General features: G+C 35.4%; 1 protein-coding gene across 4 annotated transcripts in view; it reads right to left on the minus strand.

Annotated features, from left to right (window-relative positions):
• The window catches only part of ITCH (itchy E3 ubiquitin protein ligase), a 126,753-nt gene that overhangs the window by 54,463 nt on the left and 59,127 nt on the right, over positions 1-13,163 (minus strand). For all 4 annotated transcript variants that reach the window (XR_009048337.1, XM_057701145.1, XM_057701143.1 and 1 more), the window contains one exon: positions 4,217-4,262. Coding sequence is in view for 3 of the 4 variants with exons in the window: in XM_057701145.1 (XP_057557128.1) it covers positions 4,217-4,262 (46 nt within the window). In the remaining variant the exon portion in view is untranslated. The remainder of the gene's footprint in view (positions 1-4,216; positions 4,263-13,163) is intronic.

Raw genomic sequence — 13,163 nt, forward strand, 5'->3', positions numbered from 1 at the left:
TTATTTTTTCGGCTGCGTTTGGTCTTTGATTAGAGCAGGCTTTTGGAGAGCGGGGAATAGTCTTCATTGTGGTGCATGGGCTTCTCAGTGCGGTGGCTTCTCTTGCTGTGGAGCACAGGCTCTAAGCGCTCTGGCTTCAATAGTTGAGGCACATGGGCACAGTAGGTGTGGCTTGCAGGCTCAGTAGTTGTGGTGCATGGGCTTAGTTGCCCTGAGACATGTGGGATCTTCCCAGACCAGGGATCAAACCTGTGTCCCCTGCATTGGCAGGTGGATTCTTAACCACTGCGCCACCAGGGAAGTCCCCGTCATTTGTTTTCATATGTTTGAACATACAAGAGTTTTATATTTCTACATAATTATATGTATTCAGAAATATTTTCTTCTAAAGATTTTATAGTTTCATTTAAAAAATTAATTTTAAAAACTTGATTTGGGGATGAGCTGAAGTGCTAACCTGATTTTTCTTTTTCTATACAACCAGTTTTCCCTGGCTTGATTAGGCTTAAGATCTCATTCTTTTCTGCAGTATCTGACAATGTTAAATACACTATCTTTTAAAAACATTTTTCTCTTTTTAATTTCTGTGCACTGCTTTTCTAATCTTGTACTCACACATCTAACCATTCCTTCTTTAGTTTGTCCTCTTCCTCCAATTCACTAAATATAGGTCCCTAAGGTTCTGTTCTTGTCTTCCTTTTCATTCTCCACAGAATCTCCCCTAGGGTCTCAAATTCCATGATTTCAAAGGTTATCTCAAAAATAATTCCAAATCAGAATCTTGAGTCTTTGTCTCATTCTCATCCTCTGGTACCAAATTATCAGCTAAATTCAGGAGATCTAGAATAACCCTCCAATCCTAAAGCTACTCTTCCTCCTGTGTTCTAGTTCTGTGGTGACTCTACTACCCTCGCAAACAATTTGACTTTTCTTCTCTCCTGTGCCTTTTGTTTCTGAATGCCTCCTCTTGACACTCAATGCCTAAGTTCCACTGATGTCACTTCCACGTTCTCTCTTCTACTCTTCTAACACCACTGCTCCAGTTCCAACCCTCATTATCTCTTGGTGGATTACCAGAATAAGTTCCCACATATGTCTTCCCACCTTCACCACCACCATATAATCCAAACTATACACAACTGCCACATAATTTTTCTTATGGTTTTGATCATACCAATGCCCTGTTCAAATATTTTAAAAGACATTCCTCTCCATTGAAAAAGATTCTAGAAGCCTATACTTGCAAACCAAAATTTCCATCTGGCCCCAACCTCTGCAATACTAAAAAATAACATTTACTGAGGGATAAGCACTTGCATGTGGGAAAAAAGGCATTCCACTTTAGGCAACAGTAAAACACAATTATGAGCTCAGGCTCTGAAGATAAGGCAGTCCCAGGTTCAACTGTGCCGCTTACACTATTAACGCAGGCAAGTTTCTTTCCCCTTCTGAGCCTCAGTTTTCTCATCACCTTTAAAAAATGATACCTACCTCCCTCATAGAAATATTTAAGGATTAACTGTAATAAGAAACATGTTCATCATACTGCCTGACACATAGCAAGAGGCAATAAACACTAATTGAGTCTACTTTCAAATTCACCACCTGCCATTTCCCACTTTCAATTACTCTATTTTCAGCCAAATATTGTGGCTGAAGATTTCCAATAAAACCCGTGTTCTTTCCCACCTCCATAACTGTTTTTCTTCTTTCCACCTTGAATTCCTTCGTCTAATTCCCTCAAGACATGCATATTCAAATTATAACTATGATTAATGGTCTTTGGTCAAACGCCATTTCTTCCATGATGTTTTTACACACTTTATACACTTCTACATTTTTAAAATTGTATCATTTTCTAATAAACACAAATAAAAGCAGTTCAAAAAAGAAATAAGACTCAAACCAGCTCTGAAGTAAAAGAGGATGAGATTAAGATGGAGGGAGATTTCTGTGCAAGCCTAGATTTTCAAGAAATGGACTTTGTTACATAACTGAAAAGATCTCCCGTAACGGTTTGTTGAAATCTAAGAAATACCTGTATGTCTAATGTGGTTCTCAAAGTGTAGGACCTAGTCTATCAGTCAGTATCACCTGGAAAACCTGCGAGAAATGCAAGTCTTGGGCCCCATCCTAGATGTAACAATTTGGGAAGAGGAGACAAGGCTCAGCAATCTGTGACTCAGCAATCTCTTGTTGAACAAGTCCTCCAGGTGATTCTCATATACTCTGAAGCTTGAGAAACATGGTGATACTAAAATAGCACTGGTGGTTAATTTTAGTTCCTTTAATGAGCGGTTGTGAAGCTAAAATCTGAGATGAATTTTGAAAACAGATATGGAAACATATATACTATATAGAATCGTCAGAAACATATATACTATATAGAATCATCAGTGTGAACTTATTACCACTATTATATGTGAAAAGCAATTAGATATGAATTAAGTGCTATTATGACTTTATTCTTTGCTTCGGTCTTCCAAACCTCTGCTTAGCTCACCATACACATGTACCTGGTCTATACATAAGCTCAGATGTTTATGAACAAGATAGAGAACATTGGAGAACCAAGATGCTAATACAATATGGTCATAATATACAAATCAAAGGTTAGCAGTCAAGGGACTTTCCTGGTGGTGCAGTGGTTAAGAATCCGCCTGCCAATGCAGGGGGCACAGGTTCCATCCCTGGTCCGGGAAGATTCCACATGCAGAGGAGCAACTAAGCCCATGCATCACAACTACTGAGCCTGCGCTCTAGAACCCTCAAGTCGCAACTACTGAGCCCATGTGCCCCAACTACTGAAGCTCAAGCGCCTAAAGCCCGTGCTCCACAACAAGAGAAGCCAGTGCAATGAGAAGCCTGCAAACTGCAACAAAGAGAAAGCCCACGCACAGCAATGAAGACCCAACGCAGCCAATAAATAAATAAATTAATTAATTAATTAAAAAAAAAAAGGTTAACAGTCAAGGCACATCCAAAAACAAAATCCTGAACACCAGGCACCAATCATCTTGGTAATTCATAAAAGTGACAGAAGACAACACTGAGAAATATATAACATCCAGACATGTTATGGGGGAAAGGAGACCAATAGGATTCTATTGATGATATATGTAGTGCTTGAATTAGGACAAAAAAGGAAAAGAACCTAAAGCTGTTTAATAAACTTCTTAAATGATTGGGTGGGGAGGAAGGGAAGTTTTGCATTGTTCATATGCCTTGTAGTTATGAAGCCTGCAAATGGAAGCAAAGGGTTCACCACCATGACTGTTGTGTGGCAACATTTAAACAGCATTTCACAGCTTACAAAATGTTTTTCAAACCCATCATCTCAGAGCTATGTCCTCTGAAAAAGGCTAACACAGAGGAATTCATGCTTAACACAAAAGACATGCTCAAAGATTAGTCTGGTAGTCTCATAATCCTAGAAGACATTGTTCCTAAGATTTTTTGTGACAATGATTCACTTGGGAAAATGTAAAGCATTGATTAAATAAATGGTATGAAGCCAGGGCTCTAGCAATGCCTTTGCAAGAAATTTATAGCTGTCTAGGGTAGTTTTATAGAGTATTATAAGAAAGATTTGCAAAAAAGAAATAGAGTGGCACAACAGAACCTTTCAATGAACTATAATATTCTACCACATCCTCACTTATTAATGCAAAAGTATGGGTTTATTATGCAAAAGAAGAGTTCTCTGATCAAAGAAAACTGAAATATTAAAACATCTTTGTAAGGGAAATTTCATGACTTCAAAAAAACTATGAAACATAAAACTGAAAAGAAACACAAAAGGCATAAACTGTCTTCCAGTCTACAGAGATAGTTATTAATTTTTAAAACCTTTTCTACTGCTTTTTAATCACAGTGAGAAAAACTATAGTCCAGCCTTCCTAAAAACAGAAAACAGCCCAGTGATGACCCTAGGATTCTGAATTTCCCTACCTTTGGAAGAATGCCAACATATTCACTTTCTATAAGCTGAAGAAGTATTAGCATTTGGGTACCTCTGGCCTACTCTAGAGAACTGCAGTCATATAAGTTAAGGGTCTTGAATTTTCCACAAATTCTTCCTTTCTTATCTTGACCCTGAAATTTTTGACACTCATTTATTTTTATATCAATCTGGACTTGAAGTTTTGACTAAAATGAAACCTATTCATTCTTCCTTGTTTCTGCATTCTGCAGTATATAATAAATGAACTCTTACCTTGTTTCATCTTTGGGTCTGGAGCCATCATCATTCTGTGAAGCACCTTTAACAACAATAAAAGTTAGACAGTAAGCAAGTTTCAAAAAGTGGTTTGCACCTTTTTCCTAAACATGCTATGTAAACAAAACCTTTCATTAAATCTTTGTAGTAAAGAACATAATGGAACAGAGTGAGTCCGACATGATATTTAAAAGGAAAATATGATAAATGTCTATGTGACTGAGAAGTTTTACCAGAATTTTGTGCAAATGATTATTTTTTAAGCTTTTTTGGAATATAATTGCTTTACATAGTTGTGCCAGTTTTTGCTGTACACTGAAGTGAATCAGCTGTATTTATACATATATCCCCATATCCCCTCCTTCCCGTGACTCCCTCCCACCCTCCCTATCCCAGCCCTCTAAGTCATCACCCATCATCAAGTTGATCTCCCCATGTTATGCAGCAGCTTCCCACTATCTATTCCACATTTGGTGATGTATATATGTCAACGCTACTACTTTCTCACTTTGTCCCGGCTTCCCCTTCACCCTACCCCCCCCCCCCCCCCCCCCCGCCAACCGTGTGTCCTCAAGTCCATTCTCTACATCTGCATCTTTATTCTTGCCCTGCCACTAGGTTCATCAATATCATTTTTTAAAATTCCATATACAAGTTAGCATACAGTATTTGTTTTTCTCTTTCTGGCTTACTTTGCTCTGTATGACAGTCTCTAGGGCCACCCACCTTACTACAAATAACTCAATTTCATTCCTTTTTATGGCCGAGTAATATTCCATTGTATATATGTGCCATATCTTCTTTATCCATTCATCTGTTGATGGGCATTTAGGTTGCTTCCACATCCTGGTTACTGTAAATAGTGCTGCCATGAACATTGTGGTACATGTTTCTTTTCAGATTATGGTTTTCTCTTGGTTTATGCCCAGGAGTGGGATTACTGGGTCATACAGTAATTCCATTTTTAGTTTTTTAAGGAACCTCCAAACTGTTTTCCATAGTGGCTGTACCAATTTACATTCCCACCAACAGAGCAGGAGGGTTCCCTTTTTTCTGCACCCTCTCCAGCATTTACTGTTTCTAGATTTTTTGATGATGGCCATTCTGACCGGTGTGAGGTAATACCTCACTGTTGCTTTGACTTGCATTTCTCTAATGACTAGTGATATTGAGCATCTTTTTATGACAAATGATTATTATTTTTTTGTGTGTGTGCAAATGATTATTACATGTAAGAGATGTTAATTAGTCAAGGTATATTACTCATGTGCTACTTCTGCCTTGTTTGAAATATGTCTGCTTGATTCTAATTCAAATGTACTTTAGTCAACTTTTTTATTTCAACTACTGCCCCAAAAGAGTGCTGATTACCAGCAGGATGATGATAATATACATTTTGAAAACAGAAAAATCAGTAACATCTTTCTTATGCAAAGGTCTTGAAAATAGCTTCAAGAATAGGAAAGGCACAACTGGGTTTCAAATTGGCTAAAATGAATGCCGCAACATTCACACTTTCTTCAATTTTACTCATGGGAAATATCTTAAGAGTCAGTAAGGGCCTGTGTATTATAAAAGTGATAGAGGGAGGCTACTAGAAGTAGGCACACGGACTGCAGCAAAAACACTACACAGAGAAGTTTAAAAAATTATGAAATGCAAAAAGAATCCAAGTTTAACAGTCTAGGTCCAGTTAGTCAAGTAACAATAGTCCCTAAATACAGTCCCTAGTTTCAAACAGTGAAATCATCACTATATTACCCCAAAGCATAATTAATGGATTAATTCATTAAAAAATGCTGAGTCACTATACTATTACTATATCATACTCAGCAAGGTTGGCAAGTGTCTTACCGAGAAATGTTACATTTTAAAAAAAATGGTACAGGTAGATAAATAAAATGTGGTATATCTATGCAATGGAAAGCTATGCACTAATAAAAAGGAACAAAACTATTCAAACATGCTATGTCACTGATGAACATGAAAGACATTATGCTAAGTGAAAGAAGCCTGACACAAAGACTACATACTGTTATGATTCTGTTTACATGAAATGTCCAGAAAAGATAAATTTTTACAGACAGAAAATAGATTAGTGGTTGCCCTAGGCTAGAGGTCAAAATGGGATTTCCTATAAATAAGCAGGAGGGACTCTTACTAGGAAATGAAAATGTTCCAAATCTGATTTATAGTAAATGATTGGATCACTCCATTAAATTACTAAAAATCATTAAATTAATACACTTGAAATAGGTGAATTTTATGAAATATAAAATACATGCCAATAAAGCTGTTAAAAATGGTTTAAAAAAAAAACATGGTACAATGAAATAATTTTGGCTGAAAATGGTATGTTTCAATTTTATAAGAATTATTCTTATATGGAATATATTCCTCTAAAATAGCTGATAAATGAGACAAATGAAATCAGAAAACTAAAACAAAATAGCATAAGTCATTAAAATCAGTCAATTAGTGTCCCACTTTTTTTCAAAAAACAAGACAATTTGAAATAATCCATTTAACTCTACCAATAACCGCTACTTCTAAACTTTATCATTTACTACAATGAAGCACAGTACATATTTAAGTACATGGACTGAGGCCAGACTGTCTGGGTCTGTATCCTAGCTTCAATGGGTACTAACTTTGTGACCTTAGAAAAATACAATTGATTTTCCTGTGCCTTTTACCTCATGTATAAAATGGGGACAATAATGATGCCTACTTCATAGAACAGTTGTGCAAATTAAACATATAAACATTTAGAACAGTGCCCAGCACATATAAGCATGCCATAAATATTAACTATTATTGTTTCCCGCAATTTACATTTTTAAAGTTTGAACAAAGGCTATTTTTGTTCAATCTTTTAATTCACTTCAACATGAGTAAAGCCGTAACTATGAAACTTATGACATAAATTTTTTAGATCTAATCTTGTACTTTCAACAAGAGAACAGTGAAAAATATAAATATATCCAACATTTATACAATGAATGTCCATGAGGAGGAAAAAGGCTGTACTTAAACTGGCATTTTATATACATATTGCTGTTTAAAAGTATTCCCAGTTCAAATTTCCTAAAAAAAAAAAAAAAAAACCAAAAAAAAAACTGATTAGATTTCTAACTGCACACATTTTACCCGAAGGACACGTGGTTAGAAGATCGACAAAGATCTCTTCTATTCTACTCAAAAGGACCTTCCTGCCACAGAAGAACTAGCTTTTAGATGAAGCAATTTAACACACACTTTCTACTTCCTGGGTGCCTAGCAATCTCAAAAGCAAAACGAACAAGTGAACTGATACAGAGCAAGAGCAGGGTGCAGTAATCAGCAAATATGAAAGACAGGGTTACCCTGAGGGCTCTGAGATGGATCAGAAACAAGGTGAGGGGGCTGAACCAGAGACATCCACATTAGGCTGAGGAATCTGGAAAGGAGCTAAAGTATTTCCAGGTACGTGACACATCCTGGCACTAACAAGAGCAAAAGAAATTTTCTCTGGCCAAAGAATTCCTAATTTAGGCCCTTAAGATTGCCCCAGGCTAAGATCAAACGTAAACTGGAAATCAAAGAGCCTAAGAAAACAAGCCTTAATGAAGGAAAGTCAAAACATTTATATCCCCAAATATTTCTGATACTGGAATTTTCAAATGGAGAATGTAAAAAACCTATTTATCAAAAGAAAATTAACAAGCAAGAAATGAGAAACTATCAAAAACAAGCATCAGCAATTCCACTCCTAGGTATATATTCAAGAGAAATGAAGAAGTGCACAAAGAAACTTGGACACATGTTTATAGCAGCATTATTTATAATTCATTAATAGCCAAAAGGTGGAAATAATGCAAATGTCCATCAGTGGACAAATGGATAAAAAAAATGGTGGCATATATACACACAATGAAATATTATCCAGGGAATTCCCTGGCGGACCAATCGTTAGGACTCCACGTTCTCACTGCTGAGATCCCACAAGTGGCACAGCACAGCCACAACAAACAAACAAATGAACAAAACCAATATGCTAAGCAAAAGAACCCAGACACAAAAGGTCACATACTATATGATTCCTTTTTTATGATAAATCCAGAACAGGCAGTCCATAGAGACAGAAAGTAAATCAGTGGTTACCAGGAGATGGAGGAGAGGGGAAACAGAAAGTAATTACTTAATGGATAATGGTTTGGTTTTTTGGGGTGATCAGAAAGTTTTGAAATGAGAGGTAGTGGATACACATCATTGTGAATACACTAAATACCACTGAACTGTACACTTTATAAGGTTAAGTATCTATTATGTAAACTTCATTTCAATTAAAAGAATAACAAAAAGAGGCGTATTTGAAGAAACAATAAATGTTATAAAGCTGAAAATGCACATGTTTCATTATATCCCAGCAATTCCACTTCCAAGTATACAGCCTTCATAGACCCTTCAATGTATGTAACCAGGAGACATACATAAATGCAAAAATGTTCAATGTATCACTTATGTTCATTACGGCAAAAAACTGGAAACAACCCAAATGTCCTTAGACATAAAAATGGACAAACTATGGTATTCACCCAACAGATTATTATACAGCCATGAAAATAAATGAGTTATAGATACAATATGGATAAATCTTAAAAGACAACATTGATATTTTTCACAGAGTGCAAAAGGACACATGCAAATGGGACCAATTTTAAAGCAAGGAAATGATAAATTCAAAATTCAGAATAATGATTATCTCTAGGGAAAAGACAAGGATTGATATAGAGATGAGAACATGGATGAATGCAATGATATTGTTCATATTCTAATCCTTAAGCTGTGTGGTAGTTCATGGGTACTCATTTTATCATGCTGTTTATATCTTACATACATCAAACGTAAGACTATATGTTATATATGTTACATATATGAGAATATAAATTAAAGTGCATCTTAAATTGTAAAAATGAGGAATACAGTAAAACCTTAGTTGCAACCAACAATGACCATGTTATAGCCTTAATACTTCCTTTCTTTTTTTTGGCCAAGCTGCATGCATGGCTTGCTGGATTTTAGTTCCCCCAATCAGGGATTGAACCTGGGCCCCTGGCAGTGAGAACACTGAGTCCTATCCACTGGACCACCAGGGAATTCCCAATGCTTCCATTTCTAAAGTAGCACTGATAAAAATTTAAAAAAACATAAAAGTGTGTAAAGGAAGTTTTTCTGGCTTTCTTGTGAAGTTAGTTAATATTCTGAGCAAACATTTAAAATAATCAAATATAAGTCAAAATTTTAGAAATACCATTATAGCAAAGTTGCTCTCTAGAAAATAACTAGTTGGTACCCGGACCCAGCTGAGGTATAGTAATTTCAAATAATCTTTGGTACAGCGAAAATCTTCATCTGGTTTCTTATAATTTATTTTACTGAAAAGAAACATTATATAATCACACATGAAAATGACTACTTACCCTAAAATGAAAAGGAACCACAAAAACTAGTCTAATGAGAAAGACTGGGAAAGAATGAGATGAAATAAATTCAAAACAGAATGGAACATATACAATAAGAACTGGAGGTCACATATGCCAAAAACTATCCCCAAATTAATTTTAAATACATCTCCAGAGCATACATAGTAAAGAATAAAGATCTTTACAAGAATATGCTCCTATTTTATAATCATGAATTTAAAAGTAAAATAGACCTTTATTTCTCTTTGGGAAAACTAGTGTTTCATGATGATACTTCTCAGTGTTTCTTGTTGAATGCCATATTTGGGAAGACAGCTGTTAAACTAACCATCAACCACCACCACCCACCCAAGAAGTAAAAACAGATGAATGGGAAGTTCTTGCAGAAATGAACAACTTTCTACTCTCAATTTGTTGAGTTAATTTAGATCTGAGAGCTACAATAAATCTACTTAACTTGCAAATTAAATAAAGGCTTCTTCCCCAAAGACTCATAAAAGCAGATTAACTCTGTACTTAAGGAAGACATCAAGACAAATTATGTAATTCCTTCCTAAACAGAAAAAGAAGAAAGAGTATCAAAGAAAATGTTACACTGACACTCTCAGTTGGGATAATAAACTTGTTCCCTGAGTGAGGACAGTGGTAGGGGAAACAGAATGGGAACATAAAGCGCTCTAGTTTTTAAATAAAGCTTGAAGAAAAGTGGGACGAACAAACAAATATACTGAGTAAAATCTGTTTCACCTCAAAAAAGGTTTACTTATATAACTGCCATTTTTAGAAAACTTATCCACCAAAAAGAATGAAAATTTTATCTTTCAAAAACATTAACACTTTAACTTTCAAAAGACATAATGCTGTCTCAGAAAAATCTTCACAGTATATCTAAATATATAACAAGCTATTATTTGGTGACTTTTAATACCAAAATTCAGATTTCTTTTTATAAACATTTTTAAATTAACCAAAAATATTAAAATATATCCTATGTGTTCTTTCGCAAAAACTTTTTTTAATTAATTTTTTATTGGAGTATAGTTGATTTACAATGTTGTATTAGTTTCTGCTGTTCAGCAAAGCCACAAAAACTTGACTGCACAGAGGGAAAAAAAACACTAAAAATCTGTAACATTAAAAATTACAATACAAAAGCAACCAACCAAAAATGCCCAGATGACAGAAATTCAATTTTAGTGCTAAACTCTAATTTTCATATCTGGCTTATAGTTAAAGTTACAGAAGTGGAATCAATCAAAAAACAATACAAGTGCAGTAGTTCCCACCACCGATGCTTGTGGACTTATCTGGGTTTTGTTTGCTTACTTATAACAACTCATGATTTGATTTAAAGCTCCTAAGTTTTTAAATGTGAAACTGAAAGTGTATTGGAAAGAAAAGGAAACCAACAAATATTTCTGCTTCCATCTTGACTCTGCAACACACTTGTTGGTGTGATACTGGACATACTATTTAAACTCTCAGAGCCTCACTTTTCCTTTATACACAAAATATCTCACAAAATTGTGATGGTCAAATGAATATATACGCAAACACACCAACACAGTGGCAGCCACTGTATCTGGCAACTCTAGCCCTAAAATCCACTGTGACTTCCCAGTTAAAAACTCTCTTTACTTCAAAGAATCAGTTTAAACTCTATCAATTATTTTCCTACTTGAGTTGAAAACTGGTTACACAGAAATGTCCACTTTTGTAGGAAATAAACAGTAAAGTTGTAAGTATAAATATGCAGTTTAGATACTACTCCGAAATATGAAGGCTGACATGCTTCACTTTTGCTAATTATTAAATATTCTGCATTAACAGCCGTTTCAATTTGTAGAGAAAAAAACTTAGGAAGCTATACTGAGGTTTTAGAGCAGTTTAACAATTTAACTTAACTTTTATTACCTTCCAGAATTCCAACTTACAGAAAAATGTAACTATTACAGAGTTCCTATGAATAGCAGTCAATTAAGGTGAGGGTGTCAACTCTGAAGCAGTATAATCAATTCAGAAATTTCTTTCCACCCTCATTAACCCCAAAGAACCAATCTGGAAGACACACCAGGACTATCTTGAAGGTTCTGCTATTAAAAAAGGTCATGAGTTGAAGAGGAAGCAGGAAGTCTCCCAAAGTAGAAACAGAATTACAGCAGCACCTGACAACTGCAAAATGTTTCATAAAGCAGTTTCTAAGTAAACAAAAAGATCAAGGAAACTATTAATATGCACTTTGTCTTGGGGCCATTAAAATCTGTTTCAAGTGAAAATACACTTATTAGCACATTAGTAAGGGATGGAAATATCTAAAGGGAATCCACTGAGAAGTGGTTTTATTAAGCATACCAGCTGTGCAGGCACTAACTCAGGTGCCATCAAACTTTTTAATTACAGCTTATATTTATTCCCTTTAATAAACACTAGTAAATCATAAACTGTAAAATATATCAGCATACATATAACTAATTGGTTTTGTCATTATTATAACTGAAAGACATCTCAATAAATGTAGCCTACAAAACTGGAATAGGAATAGCAAATGGATTTCAGCTTGTACTGGCTTGTCTGGTACAGAACTAAGAAGGATTTTGAGTCAAATTTGAACTCAGACACTGCTACAGAGAGTAAACTATGTCTGCCATTGGCACTGGAGAAGGTGTAGCATCAAATGTGCCATACTGACTGCCACTGTTGGCAGTTCATCACTCAGGGCCAACTGTGACATGGCTTTTATTTGGCTAGCTTCTCAACTTACAGAAAAATATTTTCCTCATAGAAACAATGCACTAAAAGTTTAAAATGAAAAATGTCTCTTTTTAAAAAGGAAATAAAATAATTTCTTTAATGTGAAAAAGAAGAGCAATAATTACAATATACTACATTGGCTAATGTAAGAAGAATCATTAAAGACCCATATAAGCAGTGATTACTTACTTTCTCTCTCTTTTTTTTTTTTTTAATTTTTTTTTTTTTTGGGGGGGTACATCAGGTTCAATCATCTGTTTTTATACACATATCCCCGTATTCCCTCCCTTCCTTGACTCCCCCCCCTCAAGTCCCCCCCACCCTCCCTGCCCCAGTCCTCTAAGGCATCTTCCATCCTCATGTTGGACTCCCTTTGTTATACAACAACTTCCCACTGACTATTTTACAGTTGGTAGTATATATATGTCTGTGCTACTCTCTCGCTTCGTCTGAGCTTCCCCTTCACCCCCCGCCCCCTCCCATACCTCGAGTTCTCCAGTCCATTCTCTGTATCTGCATCCTTATTCTTGTCACTGAGTTCATCAGTACCATTTTTAGATTCCGTATATGTGAGTTAGCATACAATATTTGTCCTTCTCTTTCTGACTTACTTCACTCTGTATGACAGATTGTAGTTCTATCCACCTCATTACATATAGCTCCATCTCATCCCTTGTTATAGCTGAGTAATATTCCATTGTATATATATGCCACATCTTCTGTATCCA

The sequence above is a fragment of the Hippopotamus amphibius genome, chromosome 12 (assembly GCF_030028045.1).
Source record: "Hippopotamus amphibius kiboko isolate mHipAmp2 chromosome 12, mHipAmp2.hap2, whole genome shotgun sequence".
NCBI lineage: Eukaryota > Metazoa > Chordata > Mammalia > Artiodactyla > Hippopotamidae > Hippopotamus > Hippopotamus amphibius.